At 51.8% G+C, this 25,496-nt stretch overlaps 2 protein-coding genes across 6 annotated transcripts in view; both read right to left on the bottom strand.

Moving 5' to 3' along the window:
- The window catches only part of LOC138764100 (laminin subunit beta-2-like), a 105,959-nt gene extending 94,249 nt beyond the window's left edge, over window positions 1-11,710 (bottom strand). Inside the window, exons 1-2 of the mRNA XM_069939475.1 lie at window positions 11,598-11,710; window positions 367-536 (exon numbers count right to left, since the gene is read on the bottom strand). Of these exons, the coding sequence (XP_069795576.1) occupies window positions 367-536; window positions 11,598-11,625 (198 nt within the window). The 5' untranslated portion in view covers window positions 11,626-11,710. The remainder of the gene's footprint in view (window positions 1-366; window positions 537-11,597) is intronic.
- Window positions 11,711-16,305: 4,595 nt separating this feature from the next.
- lamb2l (laminin, beta 2-like) overlaps window positions 16,306-25,496 on the bottom strand; it is a 152,613-nt gene continuing 143,422 nt past the window's right edge. For all 5 annotated transcript variants that reach the window (XM_069939468.1, XM_069939473.1, XM_069939470.1 and 2 more), the window contains exons 33-35: window positions 23,257-23,433; window positions 22,787-22,946; window positions 16,306-19,496 (exon numbers count right to left, since the gene is read on the bottom strand). In XM_069939468.1, the coding sequence (XP_069795569.1) occupies window positions 19,360-19,496; window positions 22,787-22,946; window positions 23,257-23,433 (474 nt within the window). In that variant the 3' untranslated portion in view covers window positions 16,306-19,359. The remainder of the gene's footprint in view (window positions 19,497-22,786; window positions 22,947-23,256; window positions 23,434-25,496) is intronic.

Here is a 25,496-nt window from a genome sequence, read left to right as displayed (position 1 = left end):
ATGGACAGCAGGAAAATCGGAGCATGGCCAATATGCAGCAGGTAAATCAGTGATGGAAAGTGGGGAGGGGAATGGGGGATAAATGGTTGCAGAGGGGGGAGGACCTTTGTCACCATTACAGTATGGGCACGTGTACGAAACATAACCCTTGGGCCACCAACTGCAGGGTGGGCTCGGGCTGCCCAGCTATTTCGATCAGCATGGAGATTTTGGACCAAATGGCCGCCTGTGTGGTGAATGTTCCAGATTCCAGGAATTCAACACATGTTGCCCCTCCCCTCCATTCACCCCCATCCCTTCACAGACCGGATACCTCCCTGATACCTCCCTTCCCACAGATGGTGAAGAGCCCCAGACGCTCCTCACCTGTAGGTGACTGACAATACAGTAGGACTGCCTCCACCTGAGCCCACAGGTCGATGAGGCGGTCAGTCTGTCCTGACGGCCCACCAGCAGGTCTCCTGTGGCTGGGTAACAGCTCCCATGTGAACAGCCATGGGCAGGGTCTGGCTGCTGGGCCAACGCACCTCCCACAGCTGGGGGAGGTATGAAAAGGAAAGAGGGGGAAGAGGGAAGGGGAAAGAAGTGGGACGAAAGGGGGAGGGGAGAGTGGGGTGGGGGTGGATGGAGAGAGGATGGGGAAGACAGGGAGAGAATGGGGAAAAGAGCAAATGGGGTGAGAGAGGGAATGTGGGGGGGGGGTGGGGGGGAGGGAGGGGGGAGAGAGAGAGAGAGAGAGGAGAGAGAGAGATTAGTTTGAGCTCCAAATCTTCTTGTCATTCTCATTCTTTGATTTATAAATTGCTATTTATCTCAAGAAAATAAAAGTGTGTGTGTGTGTGTGTGTGTGTGTACATGCAGGTTCCTGTTTGTATGTGGCTGTGCTGCCGTGAAAGTGTTTCGGAGTCTGCGTCTCTGGGGTGTGTTGAGAAAGTGAACGCAGGACAACAGCAAAGGGAGTAAAACACGAACGTCTGCAGACACATGATTTGAAGTAAGCACACACTGCTGGAGAAATTCAGCAGGACGAACAGTGCATTTTATATAGCAAAGATTCATAACTAACGATTTGGGCCTGAGCCCTTCATCAATGTATGGACAAATGTTGGCAGGTGCTCGAACAAAATGGTGGGGAGGAGCACTGGCCCACAGGCTGGTAATAGGTGGATAAGGGAAGGAGAGCACACCTGCAAGCAGGGGGAGGGAGGGATAGAGAGGGAAGGGTTGGAGGGAGTAGGTTAGCAGAAATTGGAGGTTGGAGTTAATCCCAGCGGTTGGCGAGTGCCCCAATGAAATATCGGGCATTGCTCCTCTAATTTATGGACTATGGCCAAACCAAGGCCACCAGTATGGGGAGGGGGGTCAGCGGTTCCCTCTGAGTCCAAGGAGGTCAGTTAGCACCAGGCCTGCTGAGACGGCTTGCCACAGAACAAGCAGCGGAGATTATCCCACTGGCTGTGGGCATCTCGACAAGGCTCCGTAGTTCCCTGTTGCCAGACCTGATCTGAGACCAGATGCCTAGGCAATCCTACCGCAATTCCATCTGTACCCACTCTCTCTTGGGTGGGGACGTGAGAGTTGCTAATGGCGATTCAGAGCAGCTCCTGTGGGTCTCCAATGAGTGACCCTCACCTACCTCTGGGAATAAAACTTTGTAACTCAGCCCCATTTTGCCCCAGGCTCTCTCCTTCACAACAGTCTCCTGCCCCCATTGCCACCTCAACTCCCCTGGCTCCTCCCCAATTCCCTAGCCATGTTCCATGCCTCAATACAGACAGGGACAGTGATGGGAGGGGTATGGATCAAAACACAAAAGTTTGCAGATGGAGTAAAATTAAAGAGGGGAGAGTTATGGTCTGGGTGCAGGTCCCTGAGAAGAGGCAGAATAATAGTTTGGTACAGACTGGAAGGGCTGAAGGTCCTTTTTTCTGTGGTGTAATGATGAATGGTTTTAACATCGCTGCAATCCAGGTCAGACCCAGCCCAAGGCTGGTTTTGGAGCTCTGCTGCAACTTGGAACCTTGTGCATCGACATTTTTAGACCCCTTCTCTCCCCTCCCCTATTTAGTCTCCAGCCTCACTAATAATAACACATTCCTGTGTGGGACGCAGTATTCCATTTTGGTTGGTATCTTAAACCCATCTTTCCAATTTTAAAAAATTAGCTTTGGAGTACGGTGCCTTGAGGAGGGGGAGGAGGAGGGGCAAGAAGAGGGGATGCAGCACCTCGAGGAGGGGAGGGAGATGGGCTGGAGTGAGAGGGGAGGGGAAGGGAGGGGTGGGGAGGGGGCCGCAGTGCCTTGAGAGAGAGGCTGCGGAGCCTCAAGGAAAGGAGGGGTAAGGGGGCCACAGATATCCTCACCTCCATCCTCACTACTTACCTCCACCCTCACCCACTAGCCTTCACATTCAGCCCATCCAAACAAGCCAGGACCTCCCCAGCCATAAGAGCCCTCAACATCTCTGCAAACAGGCCATGGAGCCTGTTTAGGTCATTTATCTGCATTGAGCCACCAGTCAGTCTCAACATCACGTCACATATCAGAGCCTCAGATGGGCTTGTCAGCCGCCTCCCTCTCCCCTCTTTCTGCCCACTCCCCCTCTTTTCCCTCTTCCTGCCCTTATCAGCCCCCTTTCCCTCCCCTACCCTGTACCCCCTCTCTCCCCCTTCCTGCCCTTATCAGCCCCCTCTCCCTCCCCACCCTGTCCCCCTCTTTGTCCCCCTTCCTATCCCCTCATCTCCCCCTCCCTCACCCTGCCCTCTCCCCACCCTGTCCCCTCTCCTCCACCCTGACCCCTCTCCCCCACCCTGCAGACTCTCCCCCACCCTGCAGACTCTCCTCCATCCTGCCCCCTCTCCCCCACCCTGCAGCCTTTCCACCATCCTGTCCCCCTCTCCCCCACCCTGTCCCCCTCTCCCCCACCCTGCACCCTCTCCCCCACCCTGCACCCTCTCTCCCACCCTGCGTCCTCTCCCCCACCTGTCCCTGTCTTCCCACCCTGCAGCCTCTCCCCCCAACATGTCCCCCTCTCCCCTACCTGTCCCCCTCCCCTACCCATACCCCTCCCCCATCCTGTCCCCCTCTCCCCCACCCTGTTCCCCCTCTCACCCACCCTGCCCCTTTCCCCCCACCCCATCCCCCTCACCCCCCACCTGGCCCCCTCTCCCCCATCTTCTCCCGTTCTCCCCCACCCATCCCCCCCTCTCTGTCCCCCTTCCTATCCCCTCCCCTTTCTGCTCCCCTCATTGCCCTTATCTCCCCCTCCCTCACCCTGTCCCCTCCCCTCCACCCTGTCCCCTCTCTCGTACCCTGCCCCCCTCTCCCCCACCCTGCTGCCTCTATCTAATCCCAGCACTTGTCTCTCAGACAATGAGGGCTATAGGCAGAACCATATTTTCCGTTACACTGTCATCGCCTCCACAGATTCCCACAAGTCGACTGATTTGTTTTCCATTCCTTTCCTACTTAAAAATAATCCTTGACTGGAACATTCCATTCCCCGAGATTCCAGAGAGGATAGATAATCAGCGGCTGTGTCACAAGCTGATCCACATCTGGTTCTGCAGGATCTGGGAAGAGGCCGATTCTCTCTTCACAGACGCTGCATGCTCTGTTTCCTACCTGCTGTCCTGCCTCCACTCCACACTGCCAGCAAGCCCCTGCTGACCCTGCCCCCAGTGAGGTAGGACCACGGTCCACAACCTCTGCCTTGTCCCAGAGAGGTGGAAAAGTTGATGCAGTGTGTGGTTGTGGGTTGGTGAGGAAGGATGGGGCAGGGGAGAAATGTGGTCAGTTGGAGGGTTGGAAATGTGTCTCTCTCACTGCGAGGAGTATGAGGAATAACGGGGATCAACTCAGAGCAGGGATCAGGACGTGGAATTACGATGTTGGTTGATGCAGATGTTGGTTTAGATGTTTTAAAAGGGATAGGATGGAGGGGTGTATGTAAAAGAGGGAAAGTAGCATTACTTGGTCATGGTTGTAGAAAAGGAGGAGTCTGTAGAGGGAGAGACCTCTGTCTTGGTGTGGGTGAAAGTCAGAAATAGGAAGGGAGCGTGCACTGTACAGGAAGTTGTCTATAAGCCCCAAATAGCCCTCAAGACACTGAGGAACAGGTTAGTAGGCAGATTTTGGAATGGTACAGAAATAATGGTTGTTGTTATGGGAGACTTCAACTTTGCTAATGTTGACAACAGGAGGGATAGATGGTGCAGAATTTGTCAGGTGTGTCCACAGAGGATTTCTAACACAGTAAGTAGATCAGCCGGCTAGAGGAGGGGCCACACTGGATCTACTACTGGGTAATGAACAAGGTCAGATGGCAGACTTCTCGGTGGGGGAGCATTTGGGTGATAGTGACCACAACTTCCCGAGCTTTAGCATAGCTATGGACAAGGTTAAAAGCAGACAAAATGGAAAAGTATTCAATAGGGGAAGGGCTAATTATGATGGGATGAGGCATGAACCAGGGAGAGTAAATTGGGAACAGATGTTCACAAGAGAAAGTACAGAAGTAATGTGGATGTTTTGGGATCAGTTACGTGGGGGTTGGTCCCACACAGACAGGGAAAAGATGATAGGAAAGGGAACTGTGGTTGACAAAACAGGTGAGGCAGCTGGTTAAGAGGAAGCAGGAAACAGAAAGGGATCATGAGAATTATATGGTAGCCAGGAAGGAACTTAGGAAAGGAATTAGGAGAGCTAGAAGGGGGCATGAGAAGGCCTTGGCACAGGGATCGGTTCTGGGACCCCTGGTGATTTTTATGAATGACCTGGACAAAGAAGTAGAGGGATGAGTCAGTGAGGTTGCGGATGATATGAAGGTTGGAGGAGTTGTGGGTGGTGCTGAAGGCTGTTGTATGTTACAAAAGGATATAGACAGGATGCAGAGTTGGGTAGAAAAGTGGCAGATGGAGTTCAATCTGGATGTGTGAGATGATGCATTTTGGAGGTCAAACCAGGAGGCTGAGTATAGGGTTAATGGTCGGTTACTTTAGTGTGGATGAACAGAGGGACCTTAGGGTCCAAATCCATAGATCTCTCAAGGATGCCACGCAGGTGATAAGACAGTTAAGAAGGTATGCTGGGTTTCAATAATGGGGGGGATTGAGTTCAAGAGTCGTAAGTTAATGTCGAAGCTCTGTAAATCTCTGGTGAGACCACACTTGGAATACTGTGTTCAGTTCTGGTCACCTCATTACAGGAAAATGTGGAAGCTATGGAGAGGGGGTAGAGGAGATTTACCAGGATGTTGCCTGGATTGGAAAATATGTCTTATGAGGCAAGGTTAGCAGAGCTGGGGCTTTTCTCTCTGGAGCTAAGAAAGACGAGAAGAAACATAATAGAGGTCTACAAGATTCTGAGAGGCAATAGATAGAGTGGACAGCCAGCGCCTATTTCCCAAGGTGAGAATAGCAAACACCAGAAGACAGCTGTACAAAGTGAGGGGAGGAAAGGTTAGGGGAGTCATTAGGGATAATGATTTTTTTTTATACAGAGTTGTGGATGCTTGAAATGCAGAAGCAGGGGTGGTGGTGGAGGCTGAAATATTAGGGGCAGTTAAGAGACTCTTGGGCAGGCACATGGGTGAAAGAAAAATAGGTGTTTGGAAGGTATATAATGGGTCAGCACAACATTGTGAGCCAAAGGGCCTGTACTATGTTGTAATATTCTAGTTCTAAAGCACAGACAGCCATGCCAACAACAAATTGGATTTACAGAGCACCTGGAAGGCAATGAAACATGCTCGGCAGTGCACACCCAAAAATCGGATCCTGAGACACAGGGAACTGTTCAGATACAGTCGAGCTCTACAGACTCCTCCTTTTCTACAACCATGACCAAGTAATGCCCCCTACTATGGGGGCCTGCAGACAAATGATCCGCAGACTACCAAACCCACAGGAAATTAAATACAATGGTCTGCAACCTGAGGGATACGTCACAGCAGAAAAAGTCGACCTCCTTCCCCTCACTCTCTCAATGTCCACGCTAGTTAAATTTCTTCATATGAATGACCTCACATCATCTTGGTTAGAGAATTTGAGAGTGACAGAGAAAAGGTTGTGGGGAGCTGGTCCCTGCCATACAACCGTTCTGTTCCCCCTCCCTGCACTCTCACACTGTCCACATCACTACTGTCTGTATGTCTGTTCACCCATCACGATACCCTCACATGCACCTACTCTCCAAAATGTACTGCTGGATGCATCACATTCCAGTTGAAGTGTTGGACTGCTTGCAAAAGAACCCTTCTCACTCCCACATTGAACTTAAACTTCTGAGTGAAGACGTTTCTCATCTCAGCTACAAGTGGCCTATCCCCTCTCTCAGAGACTGTCACCCCTAATGTGAGACATCTGCCCCGGGGCCACATCTGGTTTGTTTGGACATCCTTCTCTCCAAGAGTATAGGCAAAGATGGTTTAACCTCTCCTCATGTACAAACTGTGCCAGGAGATGACTTGAACAGCTGCCCCTTCAATCTCAAAGCATTCCCCACATCCCCAGCCCTGACGTAGGACAGAGACACAGAAGACTCTGGAAACTGGAGGCACCTGCCTGATTTTCACTCGTACCTTGATGAAGGGCTCATGCCCGAACGTCAGTAGTATATCTTTACCTCCTACGAACGCTGCGAGACTGGCTGAGTTCCTCCAGCATTTAGTGTGAGTTATTACTATGATTGGGACCAGGATTTAAGTCCCGTGCTGTCTGTAAGGAGTTTGTATGTTCTCCCTGTGTCTGGATGGGTTTTCCCCCAGTTTCCTCCCACCGTTCGAAACGCACCGAGGGTGTGGGATAATTGGGTGTAAGTTGGGCAGCACAGACTCGTGGGCTGAAATGGCCTGTTACCGTGCTGTATGTCTAAATTTAAAAAAAATTAAAACAAAGGAGCCCTGCGTTCCCCTGCCTGTGACATCCACCTCTGTGTGTGCCAGCAAATTGGGCCGGAGCACACACAGCTTCCTCTGAACACAAACTTTCAGACTCTCCTCACTTGAAAAGTACTTCATCTTTCAATCACATGCCATTTTAACTAACACCCTGTTTCTATTTTCCACCAGGGTGGATGACCTCTCGTTTTTCACGGCCATGCAGCGGGACGACACAAGATGGCGATTATCCCTCTGCCTCCATGGATGCTGCTCAACCTGCTCCAGATTCCAGGGTCTCCTGCGCATTTCCATTCTAACCCAGGACTGGGAACGAGAGCGATGGCTTGAGAATGAAGGGGCAGCTGTTATGGATTGAGATGCTTTCCGATGACGGCGAGGCTTTGGAATTCTCAGCCCTGGGGAGGGGTGAAGCTCAGAATTCGTCAGAGCAGAGAAGGATGAATTTCTGGGCAGCAAACAGATGGCTCACCAGTGGTCCAGCAGAACAGGTTCAAGGCGCTGAACAGCCCATTCGCTCCGGTCCTGCTCTCAATGCTGCTTCACTTGGTGGTCTTCTGCGTGGCATGCTTGCAAAGGAACTACCAGAGTCTGGACCCCTGCCCCACAGCCAAGCCTTCGCCTGCCTTCTCTTTCACCCTGCTCCCCCAGTGAGGTGCAAGCAGGGCTGGTGTGGAGGTAATCCCGCGGAGGACAGGACCGACCGAAGCCGCCCTTCACTCAATGGGGACTCAGCATTCCTTCACAGAGGGTCTGAACTCGCCCTCAAGCCTTTCCCTTTGGCCCCAGGGTCCCAGCTCAGAATAGGGGTGACTAGTTCACCAGTTCGTGGGATGTAGGACCCACAGCACTCCAGCCTCATTTCCCCTGGACCCAGGATCACCCAATCCACAGCTCAGCCGGCTGACCTCCGCATCTCCACGGCAACAATGTGCAGCCGTTTGGAATAATTGAAGGCATTTTACTGGGGGTCAGTGTTTACAAGAGGGTGATTGGAGAGGGAGTGTGTTGACTGTGCAAATATTTCATCTTGAATCTCCTGTGGACTCTGCCACAGGTGGGGCAGGAAGTGGGTGGTCGTGAGGGGAGACCTCCCCCCTCCCCTGAGGGAGGCAAATTGCTCACCGTCTGGTGCATAGCACCAAGGTCCAACTGTACATGGTGTGGTGGAAGCATCATTGGGGATCCTGCATGAGGTCCAGGGGGGGAGAGCGAGAGCGTTTTCCACGCGAGATACGGGACCGTTCACTGGGCTAATTCCTGGACTGAGAGGGTTGTCCCACCACAAACCCCTGGGAGAGTTTGACCCATGCTCCACAGGGTTCAGGAAGGTGTAGGAGGGGAAGATCCTGGCAGATAGATGGGGGAAGAGCCTCCAACCAGGGGTGCATGCCAACAGCTGGCATGGGGTGGAAATTTCCCTCTTGGAAACCTGCTCATCCAACAGCTTGCCCACGGTTATTGTCATCGGCTCAAGTATAGCGAATAAGTTAGTTTTGCGAGCAGTCCAGCTGAATATGTATGTACGGGTTAGCGGGGCAGAGTTACAGAGAGATCAATTGGGATGGAGCAAAGGCAGCTTAGTTTATCTAGTGTGGGGATCATTCAGGAGCCTGATAACAGTAGGTTTTGAAACTCCTTGAATCTGGGGGTGTGTGATCTCACGCTCATGAATCTTCTTCCTGACAGGAGGAGGTTGAAGAGTGTGTGGCCCGATGGGACAAGTCCTTTAATGCATTAGCTGCTAGTCCAAGGCAGTGGGAGGTGTAGACAGAGTTGAGGGAGGGGAGGGGGTGTGTGTGACAGAGGGGAGGGGTGTGTGTGACGGAGGGGAGGGGGTGAGTGTGACAGAGGAGAGGGGGGTTGGGCGTGACGGTGGGTCAGTGTGACAGGGGGGTCGGCGTGACGGGGGCTGGTATGTGATGGAAGGAGGCAGTGACCCTGAATGTTCTCCGTTCTAGAAAGTTTGAAATAGCCACGCTAGTGTAACCCCACTCCCACCCCCACTCCCCTGACCCAGGGTCCCAGTGTGGTGGCAGCTCATGGCCTTGTACTTGAGGCTCTAGCCCCTGATGCAGACGTCATTATTCTGAACAAAATGATGCTAGCTTTCTCAGATCACTCTATATTCAGTGATTACATCTTAGATGAAGTTATAATCGGTTTCCCGACCACCAAGCTTCATATTTCCCATCAATTCCACACCCCCCACAAACACACACAGATTGTGCAGCGGCAATGAGATACCACGCCCCCATCGTCTGCATTAATAACCCTGATTAAAGTTGATAATTGGTTAGCGATTTTAGCCATTATCACCTTTTAATTTGGGTAACCACTGCACAAAGATGAAAATGTTTAGGTTTAACACTCGGTCAGTTGTTCATAATGCATAGTACATAAAGTGACAGAACAAGTCAGCAAGTGTTTAACGCGGGGCCCTTGAAAATGCGGGGCCCATAATATATATTACTTTTGCTACTATGTTAATCCAGCTCTGAGGGGATGTGTGACGGAGGGGAGGGGGGAGGTGGGTGACGGAGGGGAGAGGGGAGGTGCGTGATGGAGGGGAGGGGGGAGGTGCGTGACGGAAGGGAGGGGGGAGGTGCGTGACGGAGGGGAGGGGGGAGGTGCGTGACGGAGGGGAGGGGGAGGTGCGTGAAGGAGGGGAAGGGGAGGTGGGTGACGGAGGGGAGAGAGGAGGTGCGTGACGGAGGGGAGCGGGGAGGTGCGTGACGGAGGGGAGCGGGGAGGTGCGTGACGGAGGGGAGCGGGGAGGTGCGTGACGGAGGGGAGCGGGGAGGTGCGTGACGGAGGGGAGCGGGGAGGTGCGTGACGGAGGGGAGGGGGGAGGTGCGTGACGGAGGGGAGGGGGGAGGTGCGTGACGGAGGGGAGGGGGAGGTGCGTGATGGAGGGGAGGGTGGAAGTGCATGACGGAGGAGAGGGGGGAGTGTGTGACGGAGGGGAGGGGGGAGTGTGTGACGGAGGGGAGGGGGGAGTGTGTGATGGAGGGGAGGGGGAGTGTGTTTGAGGGTCTGAGCCACGTTCACAAGCCCCTGCAATTCCCTGTGGTCTTGGATGGAGCAGTTCCCGTCCCCCACTGTGATGCACCCTGACAGGATGGTTTCACTGGAACACCTATGGGATGGGTGACATGACAAACATCCTCACATTTCTGAGGGAGGAGAGGCACCGAAGAACTTTCCCAGTCATTGCTTCGACGCAGCTGGACCAGGACAAGTGACTGGAGATGTGGAACTCCAAGCTGTCAACCTCAGCACCGTTGATGGCCCATGGCTCAACACAGGTTGGCAAAGGAGGAGCACACTGGTGATGCCATGTCTGTCTTGGACAGAGGCACCCGTGCTCACACCTTTTGTAACGATTCAAACTCCAGAGGAGTGTCACCGCCCCCTTGGGGACTCACAGAGGGTGGGGCAATTTGGAGGCCTCATGCTTCCATTCCTTGCGCTGCCTGACCCAGGCAGGGGTCACAGATCAGTGCGGACACGTACGTGTTTGCTGTTTCTCTCACTGTGGTCGCTGCTTGGCCTGCTGGGTTTCCAGCTTTTACTTCTCATGCCAAGCTGTGCTGTTTTGATTCTTGTGTAGTGTGAATTGTGGCCCTGGGAGGAGGGTTGGGGATGAGGGGTGAGCCAGTCAGACCTGGGTGGTCTTCAGTCTCCACACCTAGGGAGTGAGGGCAGTAGACAGGACAGGCACACCCACAGCCAGGAGCTGGAGTCTGCAACAGGAGGTGACACAGGAAATCCGGGGGAAATGTCAGCAGCAGGGACTGCCAGTGCAGGAATTCCAGGGATTAGTTAAATAGGAGGCCAGAAGCCAAGAATCTCAGGGTAAACAGGACATAGGCAGACAAACCTGCTGCTGCACACTGAAGCCTTTCTGTTAGATTCCAACCCTGTATGTGTGTGTGTGTCTGCAAGAGTGAGTGAGTGAGTGTTTGTGAGAGACAATACGTGTGTGAGTGAGCGAGTACATGTGTGTGTGTGTGTGTGTGTGTGAGAAAGTATGTGTGTGAGAGAGTGTAGTGAGAGAGTGTGTATATGTGTGAAAGAGTGTGTGTATGTGTGAGAGAGAGAATGTGCTTGTCAGAGAGGGTACATGTGTGTCAGGGTGAGTGCGTTAATGAATATGTGCGTGAGAAGGTGAGAATGAGTGTGAGAGTGGGTCTGTTGGAAAGATCCTGTGTGTGGGAGTTGAGGACAGGGTTCTTTGTGGGGGATGGCTAGTGAGGAGCAGGGAGTTGGTAGACGAGTGTGGGGATAAGATTTTGGGGATGAGAGCAGCGGGAGTGAGATGGGGTGAGTGGGTTGGGGTGTGAGGAGAGAGTGGGAGGTGGGAGTGGAGGGGTTGATGAAGGGGGAGGTGGAAGTTGCGAGTTTCCACCCACGTGGCCGTGTTCCCACAGATATACCCCCGCGTGGCTGGGTTCCCGCAGAGTGTGTGTCCCCGTCCCCTCCCACGCCCCCCGCGGCTGGGTTCCCGCAGTTTCCCCTCGCGTTGCCGAGTTCCCGCAGAGTTTCGCCCCGCGTGGCTGAGTTTCCACCCCGCGTTGCCGAGTTTCCCCCCGCGTGGCCGAGTTCCCGCAGAGTTTCGCCCGCGTGGCTGAGTTTCCCCCCGCGTTGCCGAGTTTCCCCCGCGTTCCCGCAGAGTTTGCGATCCCGGCGCCACTCACCGCAGACGACAAAGAGCAGGAGGTACATCCCGCACGGGATTGCTGAGCGACCCAACTTTCCGGCGGTTCCGCTGCGATGGGCGATCTCTCGGTGTGCACCTGCCAACAGAGAGGGGTCCAGGAGCCGTGCACCGACTGACAGCTCCGGTCCGGGGAGCGGACACCGGTCTGCGGGACCCGCCCAGTCACAGAGAGGCACAAATTCAGGCCGGGATCCGCCTGGGATCGGACCGACTGAGCGTGCAGCTCCTCCCAGCGAGCCTGGGAATGGATGGATTGTCCATCCTGAAGGAGACTCAATCTGGAATGGATTCACAACCACTTTCGGAGTTACTCTGACAATTTGCCATTCCAGGATAAAAGGACGGGAATTTAAAAATTCATCTAAAAACTGCAGGCATTGAAATCTGAAATAAAGCACAAAACACAAAATGAAAACTGTAGGGAGAAAAGCAGTTAATGACAAGAACCTGCCCTTGAAAGCTCTGAAGGCATCAACTCCTCCTCACAGATGCTGCTCAACAAGTTCTTCACCTCCACCTTGTTCTGCTGTTATTCTAATCATTTTCTTTGGCTTGGCTTCGCGGACGAAGATTTATGGAGGGGGTAAAAAGTCCACGTCAGCTGCAGGCTCGTTTGTGGCTGACAAGTCCGATGCGGGACAGGCAGACACGATTGCAGCGGTTGCAGGGGAAAATTGGTTGGTTGGGGTTGGGTGTTGGGTTTTTCCTCCTTTGCCTTTTGTCAGTGAGGTGGGCTCTGCGGTCTTCTTCAAAGGAGGTTGCTGCCCGCCAAACTGTGAGGCGCCAAGATGCACGGTTTGAGGCGTTATCAGCCCACTGGCGGTGGTCAATGTGGCAGGCACCAAGAGATTTCTTTAGGCAGTCCTTGTACCTTTTCTTTGGTGCACCTCTGTCACGGTGGCCAGTGGAGAGCTCGCCATATAACACGATCTTGGGAAGGCGATGGTCCTCCATTCTGGAGACGTGACCCATCCAGCGCAGCTGGATCTTCAGCAGCGTGGACTCGATGCTGTCGACCTCTGCCATCTCGAGTACTTCGACGTTAGGGGTGTAATCCAGTGCTTTACAAACTGCCCCTCTCCACTCATCTGACTTTAAACATACGACTTTAAGTAATCCCAGTGCCATCGGTGTTCTGTGATTAGTAAGGGATTGCTTAAGATGGGATGTGGATGGAAAGAAAAAGTTTGAAAACCACTGTTTAAATGGTACCTCATTGACTCGTTATGTGCAGGGTTTCATTACTCCAAAGGAAATGGGCCAATGACAATTATTCTCAAGCAAAATATTTCAGTCACAATTGGGTCTAGAGCAGTGGTTCTCAACCTTCCCTTCCCACTCACATTATGCAATCCCTTATTAATCACAGAGCACCGATGTCACTGGGATTACTTAAAGTTGTATGTGAGTTTGGAGGCAGTTTGAATTCTACTGCTCTAATCTCAGAAATAGATGAACTGAATGATCAGAAAGTGTGTGTATATATGATCTTGTGTGAGATTGTGAATGTGTGTGTGAGAATTTGTGCGTGTGAGAGAGATTGTGTGTGTGAGAGAGAGAGGGGGATGGTGTGTGTGTGATTGTATATGTGTGAGAGAGTGTGTATGTGTGTGTGTGATAGTATGTGTGTGAGATTGTGTATTTGTGATTGTGTATGAGAGAGTGTGTGTGATTGTGTGTGGGTATGAGAGAGAGAGAGTGGGTGTGTGCTGGATGACCAAGAGTGGACAATTGAAATTTACAAGATCCAGAGAGGGGACAGGTGCCTGGACAGGGTGTGTGGGGAGAGGTCGGTTCCTCTGGTGGGAGAACACAGACCCGGGAAGGGGGCAAACCACAAGGGGAAATGATATCTCTTGGGTTGGGGGTCCAGTCTTCATTGCTTCCTCGGTAAGGAGGGATGAGGGATTAGTGTGGATGAGGGGCTTGTGGAGGCCACGGAGTGTGGAGCAGGACCGACGGGCTCCGAGATCACGGAGATCTCCGAGATCTGCTCCGATTTTTGTTGATCCAGCCCAGGATTTGGGTCCCATCCCACGCTCAGTTATTTTTGAACACCAGGAATTCCCAGCCCCCCCCAACCAGCCCCCTCTCTCCGCCAGTGGCCAAGACTTTGTGCAGAGACGGTCGGAGCGAGGTTTCCTGCTCCAGAGCCGGCCGGGAAGTGGGGGGCAAGTAGGGCTTTACCGACCTTGTCCTTCTCCAGCGCTCGACCTCGGTTGCAGGTCCCAGGCAGGACGCACTGGCGACCGGTGAACGGAGTTGTCTGTCACAGGGACCGAGGGCCACTGAGACATGCTGTTCTGCGCGGCGCGCTATCCAGGCAGCACAACCTCAGCAGAGCAAGGCGGATCGTGCTGGGATAGAACAGTGAGGGGCGAGGGTTTGGGGGGGCGGGTGAGGAGTGGGGGGTGGTGGGGGGTGGGGGGGTGTGGACCGCAACGGGTGCCACCGAAATGAATGTCTATAACATTTTTGTGCTTCAGCAGAAATATTTTATTTTAAATAAAAATATCCCCGCAGTTGGTTATAACAACAAAAACATTTTCCGTAAACGCGCTGGGAATTAATGATCCCCCCCCCCCCCCCGCGTGCCCGAGTTCCCGCAGAGTTTCTTCCCGTGCGGCCGAGTCCCCCCCCCCCCCCCCCCGCGTGGCCGTGTTCCCGCAGGGTTTCGCCCGCACGGCCGAGTTCTCCCCCCGCCCCCCAGCGCTGGCTGTTGTTTTCATTGCTGCTGGTGTTTTATAGTGTTTTTGTCAGATTTTCTGGTGTTTCAGGTACAATATTGTAGGAATTAGTATTTGTGATCCAAGATCAATAACTTTTGAGAATTAAGTGGTAATTAAAGGAAAAGAAGTTGAAAATTTAAAAAAGATTTCCGTTCTGATTCTAATAATGTTACTAGTGATGTTGTAATTCAATGTACAAATATTTTACAAAACAATTTTGTCGTTAGTATTCATATAATTTTTATTTTGAATTCCATAGTTTTCTTCCCGAATTTTAACTTAAACCACATGAAAGCATACAAATACATTGAGACCTGTGCTTATGGTGGGGTCATTTAAAGGTGATAGTTTAATTCTGCTGGTTGTTTATCTCACTAAATCCAGTGATAGATGGGAATTACGACTAATTTTAGCACCAAAACCATTTCCAATTTTACTGAAATGGAAAGACGACACTTCACCTTCCCATACACAGCAGTTCCGTGATGTAATGTCCTATTTAATCTTGGAGAAAATTAGATACAGCATTGTAGATAGAAGGTTTCAATTTGTGAAGTTGTTGGGCCCATTCAATAGATACTATCATGACTGGAAGAATTTTGAATGCTCTGGAGATTCTCCGTCCAGTGTCTGGAAGTTGCCATCTGATCCATAATTTCCCTTTTACAAAGGTTACCTTGATTCAAGGATGCGGGTCAATTCGATTTAGTTTTCTTGTTTGTTTGTCTTCTTTTTTAACAACTTTTATTTGGATTAATTTGGCAAATATGGGTTTAACATGGTTATCATCGATTAATTCAATAACCTGTTTCCCATGTAGATGAAGGAACTGTTCAACGTGGTTCCATCCATCTTTTTTTTTCCATCCAGACTTGTACATTCATGAGATGACTGGCTCGGTGTTTTCCCAAAATTCAGTATGCAAGTTTATATGTTAAACTCAATAAAAATATTTTTAAAAGAAAGAGCGAAAAAAATACATTACTAAGAATTCTGCATGGTCTGGTATGGGAGAAGATCATGAGAGGGGAGGAGAGGAGAGGGGGGAGGGGGGAAAACACAAGTTACCACACTGGGTGACATCAGCCCAAGTGCTGCCACTGAGGGTGTGAAAGACATGAGTGAAACACGGAAGTCTGGAGACACTGTGATTGAAGTAAAAATACACAGAAATGCTGGAGGAACTCACCTGGTCTTGCAGCATCCATAGGAGATAAAGAAATATTACCGACGTTTCGAGCCTGAGCCATTGTGAAAGACGCATGAAGTTCAACAGTGCAGGTTGTCTCCACACCTTGCTGGTCAGTGGGGAGCTCAGGATGCTGACGGTGGTGGTGGGGCTTCAGCCAAGGAATGGCAATAAACATCAGGGGTGGCGCAAACAGCTACTTCTCCGCTCCACTGGGGGTGGGAGTGTGGACTGGGGCTTGTTCCACGCAGGCACACTCTGCTCCTGACTCAGGAGCTGTGGATGGAATGGGTCATCCTGCAATCCTCGGTGGAGATCCCCACCCCTGTCCCACCCTGGAGAACTCCTGCAGGGATGTCCTGGCCTGGAGGATCCACCTTCACAACCCGAGACACAGATCCAAAGGTTCACCCTCCTCTCAGCGGAGGTTTCAAATCTTAGCAGTCAGCACCCATTCCTTGTCCTGAGACCACATCTCCCCTCCACGACTAGGCCCAGGTCAAAACCAAATCAATACTTGGATGGCTTATCCTGATTATCTAAAATAAAGCACACAAAGGTGCTGGAAAAACTCAGCAGGTCATGCAACGTCCATGGGAAGGAAAAGATGGCAAACGCTTCGGGCCAGGGCCCTCGTCAGGAATGTGCTTGGCTGCTCCCCAGAACTCTGGCCCTCACTGCCCTTGGAGCCATGGATGTGATGACACCCCGGCTCACAGTGGCCTCAGCCACAGGTACACACGAACAACAATCAGAAACACCACCAATACTGGGAAGTTAGTGTTTATTTGTGACACTTAATACAGCTACGATATAGTGCTTCTCCACAGCGTGTTGTCAAATGAAAACAAAACAGCTCATGTATCCGAGAGAGAGGAACGCAGGGGACACGTGGACACTACACTGGCCTCTTGGGCCTGAGTGAAAGCAGAGAATAAATGGGACATAGAACATTCCAACACTGTTCAGGCCTTTCGGCCCACAATGTCATGCGCACCTATGAAAACCTACTCAACAATCTAACCCTTTCCTCCCTCACACCCATAACTTTCTATTTTCCCTACATCCACGTGTCTGTCTTTTAAATGTCCCTATTCTACCAGCCTCCACCACCACCCCTGGCAACGCATTCCAGACCCCCACTACTCTGTGAATAAAAAAACATACCCCTGACATCTCCCCTAAACTTTCCTCTCCTCACCTTGTACAGATGTCCTCTGGTGTTCGCTACTTTCATCCTGGGAAAAAGGTGCTGGCTGTCCACCCTATCCGGTATCTCAACTCGGGTCGTTCACATGCCTATTTAGCAGGTTGCCAGTGTGAAAGTGTCTGCTCAATTTTGTAGACCTGGATTATGTCACCTCTCATCCTTCTTCACTCCAAAGAGAAAAGAAGTTGCATGCAGCCATAAGGGAAGGGGAAAATCCCAAGGGATAGGACACATGACCATTTGGAAAGTCAGGGATGGGAGGGTCAGCGAGGGTCAGAGGGTATAGGGAAGATCCTCTAATTAATTAGATTCTTATATGAAGTAGATTAATAAGGGAAATGTAGATTGTATCCTTGATGTGGACACTGGTGGGGCATTGAGAAAGTCCCACACAGCAGCTCGGTGTAAATGGTTCAGGCCCATGGGATCCATGGTGAGCTGGTTGAGTAAAGTCAGTGATGGGCGGGTGAGGATGCTGGTGAAGGAAGTCTGTGACCAGTGGTGGACTGCAGGGGCTGATCCTGGCACCACTGGCTATGACGGATGTGGCCGTAAGAGCAGCCGTGTGTATATTTGTGGGAGACTCAAAAGGTGGGTTTGTTGTGGGCAGTGAGGAAGGGTGTCTGACCCTCAGCCCAGTGTGGATCAGGTGGAAGGTTCGGCACTGTGGTGACAGATAGACGTTAATCCCCAATATTTTGGAGGTTGGTGTCCAGTGGAAGTTCCACAAAAATCTGTTCTGGACCACCCTCCCCCCCCCACCCCACCCCACCTTGGTGATAGTTCTAACTGACCTCGATGAGGAAGTGGAAGGGTGAGTTGGTAAGCTTGTGGATGACACAGAAGTGGGTGATGTTGTGGATCATCTGAAAGGTTGCCAGAGGTTACAAAGGCACATTGATAGGATGGAGAGCTGGGCTGAGATGTTGTCGATGGAGTTTAACCCAAAAAATGTGGTGGTTTATTGCAGCAGGTCAAATATGAAGGCAGAATGTAATGTTAATGGGAGGACTTCGAGCAGTGTGGATGAACTGAGAGACCTCGAGATCCATGTCCATAGGATACTCAAAGCTGCTGCACCAGGTGATACTGTTGTTAAGAAGGTGTATGGTGTGTTGACTTTCATTAACTGTGGGATTGAGTTCAAGAGCCGTGAGGTAATGTCACAGCTATACAAGACCCTGGTTAGACTCCACTTGAAATATTGTGTTCAATTCTGCTCATCTCAGAGCAAGACATAAAATTTTAAAAAATTTAAAAGATGTGGATGCTTCAGAGAGGTTGCAGAGGAAACTTACAATGACGCTCCCAAGATTGGAGAGCGTGGCTTGTGAGGATGGGTATTTTCTCCTTGGAGTGACGGAGGATGAGGGGTGACCTGAAAGAGGTGTACAAGATGATGAGAGGCATTGATTGTGCGGACAGCCAGAGGCCTTTTCTGAGGGTCGAAACGGCTAACACGGGGGGGGGGGGGGGGGGGGCAGCATATTCAGGAGCTTGGGAGTAAGTCCTGTCCTGAGTGGGGGGGGGGGGGGTGATGTGAGAGGAATGTTTTTCACACAGAGAGTAGTGGGTGCATGGAATGGGCTGCCAGCAACCGTGGTGGAAGGAGGTACAATAGGATCTTTTAAGAGACTCGGCAGCAAAGCAGGCTCAGTACTTTGGAAGGGAAACGACTGAGGAACAGCAGGTACTGTAGGTTTCCGTGAGGGGCGCTGGACAAAGTGGCGACTCTCTGTCTGCCTTACGGTAGACAAATGTTAAAGAATTTCATGAATGTTACGTCCTAAAATGTAGTGTTACGTGACAATAATGGAACCTTTACTATCAGATAGGGACATGGAGCTGAGAGAAACTGAGGAGAATTCTAGGCAAAAGTCAGAGTAGGTTATTAGACTGGTACAACACAGTGGGCAGAAGGGCTTGTACTGTGATGTACGTCTCTATGTTAATACTAGGGGGAGGAAACATACAGTAAATCGTGGTTGTTCTAGCATGTTGGGGAAGGAGGGGGTAGTGAGTGGGGAAGGAGGGGGTAGTGAGTGGGGAAGGAGGGGAGTAATTTGTCTCAGTGGACAGGTTAAACTGTCTACATCTGTCTTTATGGGATTCGACCAGTGAGAAATGGGCTCAGAATGTCCAAAGTTGTGACAGGTTCGACAGGGAAAGAGATGAGTCTGATCCCTGTCTGGGGTCCACAGTCTCATCGTGAGGACGCAGGGCAGTGGATGTCTGGAATTCTCTTCCCAAGGCTGTGGAGGTTTTGGTCACTCGGTCTTCCAGTGAGTGCCTGATGGATTTGTCAATGTTGTGACTGGAGGGGTGTGTGCAGGAAAGTGGTGCCGAGCACAGCCTCATCACTGAATGATATGGCACGGGTGAGGACTGCGGTCAGTGTCAGAGGCAATAGAACAGACAGCGGTCGGTTCGTGGACATGGCCTGCACGGCAGCAAGTTTACCAGCAACGCCCCAACATTGGAGAACAGTCAAGAGGCCCTCCACGGTTCCATGGCTGACCGCTGTGCCTCTTTCTCGGATCAGAGCTGTGGGAGAGGCAGAGGGTCTCAGTGGCTAAGAGCGGAGAGGGAGGGGAGGGCCTGGACGCCGGAGTCATGTGCAGGAGCCGTAGAACTGTGACCGCTCACGGATGCGCTCCAGCAGCTCTGTTACGTTGCTCTCCAGACCCTGCAGTAGCTCCATCTTCTGCACCATCGCCTGCTCGTTCCTGTCCAGTTTTTTCTGTACAGCTGAAGGGGCAGGAGTACAGGGTGAGTAACTCTCATACCCGACCACAACTCACAAAACCACAGTGCTTGTTGGGGGCGGGGACTACAATAATGCAGCACACATGGCAGCCAATCGCACCAGGACCTCACCAGGCTATGACTGCCAAGCCATTGGCAATGCTAGTTCAGGGCACAGCTCCCTGAGAGAACAGAGGGACAGGCCTTGGAGGTGGTGCAGAGGAGTTTGACCAGGTTGATTCCAGACAGGAGGGAGTTAGACCATGAGAGGAATTCAGTCGTCAGGGACTGCACTCACTGGAGTTCAGAAGGATGAGAGCAGATCTTATGGAAACAACATCATGGAAGGGATAGATAAAATAAAAGCAGGGAGGTTGGTTCCACTGGCAGGTGAGATTAGAATCTGGCAACACAGCCTGACGTTTCAGGGAGTAGATTTAGGACAGAGTTGAGGAGGAACTGCTTCTCCCAGAGAGTGGTGAATCTGTGGGGTTCTCTGCCCGATGAAACAGTGATGCTGCCTCATTGAATGTATTTAAGACACGGGTGGATTTTTGAAGAATAGAGGAATCAAGGTAATGGGGTACAGATCAACTGTGATCCTATTAAATTGTGGAGCAGCTTTGAGGGGCCAGATGGACTTGCACTCTTGTTTCCCATGTCCTTCTGACACAGAGAAGATCACATCCCTGTTGAGGCTTCACGTGGCAGCGGGTTGTTCCCAGCGAGGAGATTCTCAATCTCATCATCCCTGAAGGCAGCATGAGCCCACGCGAGCTGGCGCCATAGCATAGTTTAATAATACCACAGCCAACGCGAAGGAGCTCGCCAATGCAGTGGTCTGTACAGACGGGCTCTGGACACAGACATCGGTATTCACAAAGCCCTCGGCACACACTCCAAATGACCACCCGCCGTGTGCATACAGACCAACATATGATACACAGTTCACCACTTGCTGTACAGATCACCACCTGCGGATAGTCTGACACCTGTGTACTGACCACCAAATGATGTACAGGCCACCACCTATGTATAGATCACCACCTGATGTATAGTCCGGCACCGATGTATGGTCCACCACCTATGTATGGTCCACCACCTATGTATGGTCCACCACCTATGTATGGTCCACCACCTATGTATGGTCCACCACCTGATGTACAGTCCACCACCTGATGCACAGTCTACAACCTATGTATAGACTACCACCTTATGTAAGGTCCACCACCAATATATAGACCACTGCCTGATGTATGGTCCACCACCTATGTATAGACCGCCACCTGATGTATAGTCCGGCACCGATGTATGGTCCACCACCTATGTATGGTCCACCACCTGATGCACGGTCCACCACCTATGTATAGACCGCCACCTGAGACACGGTCCACCACCTATGTATAGACCGCCACCTGATGTAAGGTCCACCACCACCTGACGTACAGTCCACCACCTATGTACAGACCACCAGGGCATACGGTCCACCACCTCATGTACAGTCCACCACCTGGTGTACAGTTGACCACCTGGTGTACAGTCCTCCACCTGATGTACAGTCCACCACTTGATGATCAGTCCACCACCTGATGTATGGTTCATCACCTATGTACAAACCACTACCTGATGTACAGTCCACCACCTATGTACAGTCTGCCACCTATCTACAGATCACCGCCTGATGTACAGTCCACCACCTGATATACAGTCCAACCTCTAGATATAGACTACCATCTGATATACAGTCCACCACCTATGTACAGACCACCACCTGATGTACAGTCCACCACCTAGGTATAGACCACCACCTGATGTACGGTCAGCCATTTGATATACAGTCCATCATCAGCCATACTGTCTGCCACCTGATGTACAGTCGCAAACTAATGCACAATCCTCCACTTGCTGTACTAATTGCTGCTCATGTACAGACTGCCACCTGGGTAAAGACTGCCATGTGGATACAGTCCAACACTTGAAGTACAGACCACCACCTAATATACATTCTGCCACCTTCTGTACAGTCCAACACCTAATGTACAGTCTACCACCTGTACAGACCGCCACTTGAGTAGTTTGCCATCTGATGTACAGACCACCACCTAATGTACAGACTGCCACCTGATCGACTGTCTGCCAGCTAATGCAGTTCACCACTTGCTGTATAGATCGCCATCTGCGTAGTGTGCCACCTGATGTTTAGACTGCCACCTTTGTACAGTCCACCTCCTGATGTAATTCCGCCACCTGATGTACAGTCCACCACCTGATGTACAGTCCACCAGTCCACCACCTGATGTACAGTCGCAACCTGATGTACAGTCCGCCACTTGCTGTACAGACTGCCACCTATGTACAGTCCGCCATGTGCATACAGTTCAATACTTGATGTACAGGCCACCACCTAATATACATTCTGACACATAATGTACATCCGTCACCTGTGGACAGTCCACCACTTGTGTACAGTCCGCCACCTGTTGTATTGTCCACCAGCTGCATAATGTCCACCCGTGTTGAATGGAGTCACAGTTACTGTGTATTCAGGAGGGAGGCGATCCAGTTCTGAACACCACCCCTTGGTTTGTCTGAACGTCACTCATCTCCCACTGGTGGCCGTGCTCTCAGCTCTCGAACCTTGACCCCCGGGATTCCTTCCCTGATTCTCTCCTCCTTCCTCAAAGGTGTGACAGAGACCACACCAACACAGGCCCTTCATCCCATCGAGGCTACTCCTTCCACATTGACACCACCTTCCCCCAGAATCCACCCTCCTGCACACATCGGCAGGTCACTTCCAGTGACTGGTTAACCCATTGACCCACACTGTTCTGGGATGAGGCAGGAATCTAGAGCCCTCCTCCCTTGGGGAGAGCCCAGCAGATGTTGGAGGGAGGGCATGTGTGCCAACTCCACACTGACAGTGGCGGAGGTTGGGATCAAACTAGTACTCTGCCACTGGGAAGCATCGTTAAACTCTCAGCCCCTGCTCTGACTTGCCTGGGGGAAGGGTGGGGAGCCTCTGGGAAGGAGTGGGGACCCTCAAGGGAGGGGTGGGGATCCCCGGAGAAGGGGGGGAGGATCTTCGGGGAGTGGCGAGGACCCCCAGGGAGGGGCTGTAAATGCCAGAGAGGGGTAGGGACCCCCGGGGAGGGATAGGGACCTCTGGGAGAGGGGTGGGGATCTCTGGTGGAGGGCTGGGACCCCCAGCCTGGGGGAGAGGTGGGAACCCCTGGGGAGAGATGTGGACCTTCGAGGTGGGTGCTGGGGATGCCTGAAAATTCCGTCCGTACCGTTCAACCTGGCCAGGCTCTTGTCTGCTCGCTGTCTCAGCTTCTCCGCCTCCTCCTGGATCCTCCTGACCCTGTTGTCTCCTCCCGTCCTGCCACTCGCCAGCAGCTCCACCTTGTCTTTCAGCTCCTGGTATCGCCTCTGCACCTCCTGCAGCTCTCTCTGTGGATGAAAGCAAGGTGAGGAGGGATGCTCTTGCTGTGAACACCCAGCACAGTGGATGGCATGTGGAGGGAGAGCTGGTGTCCCACCTCCCAGTGATGCACACCTCCCCAGGGTGGGGGGAGCGGTCAGGGAACCCAGCCCAGGACTGGTGCAACAGAGGGAGGGCTGGTCTTGGCTGTGGCCTGATTGGTGGCCCTGACTCCAGCTCTCCCAGAAAGGAAGGGCGGAGGCGAGATGGGGAGAGAATGAAAGGCCTGTGCCACCCAGACTACGGGCTCTGGAACCATCTGGTGCAGGTGCTACTCACGGCTTCCAGCTGTTGGGTGCGGTTTTGAGCATCCTTGGTCTCCCTCTCCGCCTTCTGGGCTGCCTCCCTGTTGCTGGCAGTTTTGTTCTGCAGAGCCTGGGCTTCAGTCGACAGGTTACTCAGCCTCTCTGCTGCTTCCAACAGCTGTGCCTCGATGCCAGGCAGCAGATCCTTCAGCTGAAAGCCACACAACACCCGCTGTGAGGAGTGGCACAGTTCACCGGAAGGGATACTTGCGCTTTGGCCCAAGTTGCTCATGCTGACCACAGTCCATCTCCCTCTAAACCTTCCCTACCCATGTACCTGTCTAAACACCTCAGAGACATTGTAATCGTCCCTGCCTCTGCCACTTCCTCCCGCAGCTCGTTCCACGCATCCACCACCCTCTGCGTGGGGAAGCTGCCCCTCAGGTCCCCTTGAAATCTCCCCTCTCCCCTTCGTAGATTCGGTGTCTGGCTCCACCACCCTGGGTAAAAGACCACAATATTCACCTTACCCATGATGTTCCTCCCTTTTTCATACCCATGATGCTCCTCCCCTTTTCATTAACCTCGGAAAGGCTGCCCTGTGCTCCAGCGATAACAGTCCCAGCATCTCCTTACATCTCCAGCCCTCTGGTGAATCTTCCCTGCACGCTTTCCAGCTCAACAACATGATGATCGTAAGATATAGGAGCACAAACAGGCCATTTGGCCCATCAAGACCGCCCTGCCATTCAATCATGAGCTGATCCATTTCCCCACCGGCCTTCTCCCCTTAACCTTTGATGTCCTGGCTATTCAAGAACCTATCAATCTCTGCCTAACAACCTGACCTCCACAAGGGCCTGTGGCAACAAATTCCACCGATTTACCTCCCTCTGGCTAAAGAAATGGGAGTGTATTGTCATAGTCATGAGTACAGAGGGGCCAAAATTCTCCCTTGCCACAGCCACATACACCATCTACAACATCAAATCTCCACATGCCAACACAGGAAAAAAAGAGATGAGTCAAAATGCAGCAGTAACTAATTTGCAGAAAGAGTTATTTCACGGGTGCTGATTTTGTCGAGGTCCTAGTTAGGGTCAGGGCAGTGGTTCACAGCCTTTTTCTTTCCATTCACATTCCCCTACTGAGCACCTGTGGCACAGCATGCCATGGGTGCTGCGTGGTTAATAAGGGGGTTACTTAAGGTGGCATGTGAGCGGAAATCAAATGGTTGCGAACTACTGGGTGAGGGGTTCAGGGGACCAAAAGCTGTTGGAAAGCTTCATCCTTCCTACAGCTGGGCGACTGGAACTACGCACAGCATAAAGCTGTCGACTGTCTCCCACTCAGTGCTGCAACCTATTGACCTGGTGACCAGAACTCCAAGTGTGGTCTCGCATGACATCCAGCTCAATGTCATTGTTCATCAACAGATGTAGATCACGGCAGTGACCCAAAACTCGAGCCAACTGAGTGGTCTCATGGAGCACGGTACGAGTTGGAAAATACAGTCAAGTTCCTGGTATCAAGCATCCGGCAGCCTCAAGCAATTGGCAAAAAAAAAGTCAAGGAAAAATAATAAATTAAAATAATTAAGAATGAAATAATAGGTAAAAAATACGACAGTTTATATTTGTGAAAGTAAATGTTCTCTGAAGTCACTCATGAACCGAAGGTCACGTGATGATGGGAGGAGAGTCGTGGCGAAATCTCAGAGCTCCAGAGAAGATAGAACAAAATACAAGAGAAACAGTCAGGAAAAAAATCCAAGTGATCCAGACTGCAGAGGAAGAGAGAAGAAAGCATGGTAAAAGATCAAAGACACCCACAAAAGGAAACAGCGCGGCAGAACGTCAGTGAGCAGTAGCAGCCTCATGGCGTGGAGATCGTGGGCTGCTTACCTCGAGAGGTGAGTCGCCCAGAGCAGAACCAGGGGGAAACAAGGAGGCGGCAGGAGCGAGGTGGCGTAGACAAGGTCGAGGAGCAGCAACACCAGGAGCGAGACCCATCTCCTTAACAGATGAAGGTGTTGGAGGGGGGTATGGAAGAAGCAGTGAAACCCTCCTTGGAGGGTTTCAGGGAAGTAATGGAGGCGGCAGTGGGCACTTCCGAAGCTAGATTAAAGAATGTTCTGAGTGGTCTGTCAGTAGATATGGGGGAAGTCAAAAGAGCCTTGGCACACCTGTCAGGGAGGGTCACAGGCAGAGAGTAAAGGGTAGAGGATTGTGTAGAGCATTTAGAGAATCAGAGAGAGGGAGGAAAGTTTGGGAA

The sequence above is a fragment of the Narcine bancroftii genome, chromosome 5, assembly GCF_036971445.1.
Source record: "Narcine bancroftii isolate sNarBan1 chromosome 5, sNarBan1.hap1, whole genome shotgun sequence".
In the NCBI taxonomy this organism is placed as follows: Eukaryota; Metazoa; Chordata; class Chondrichthyes; order Torpediniformes; family Narcinidae; genus Narcine; species Narcine bancroftii.
The sequence above is the reverse complement of the archived record's forward strand: the minus strand, read 5'-3'. Positions and strand labels throughout refer to the sequence as shown.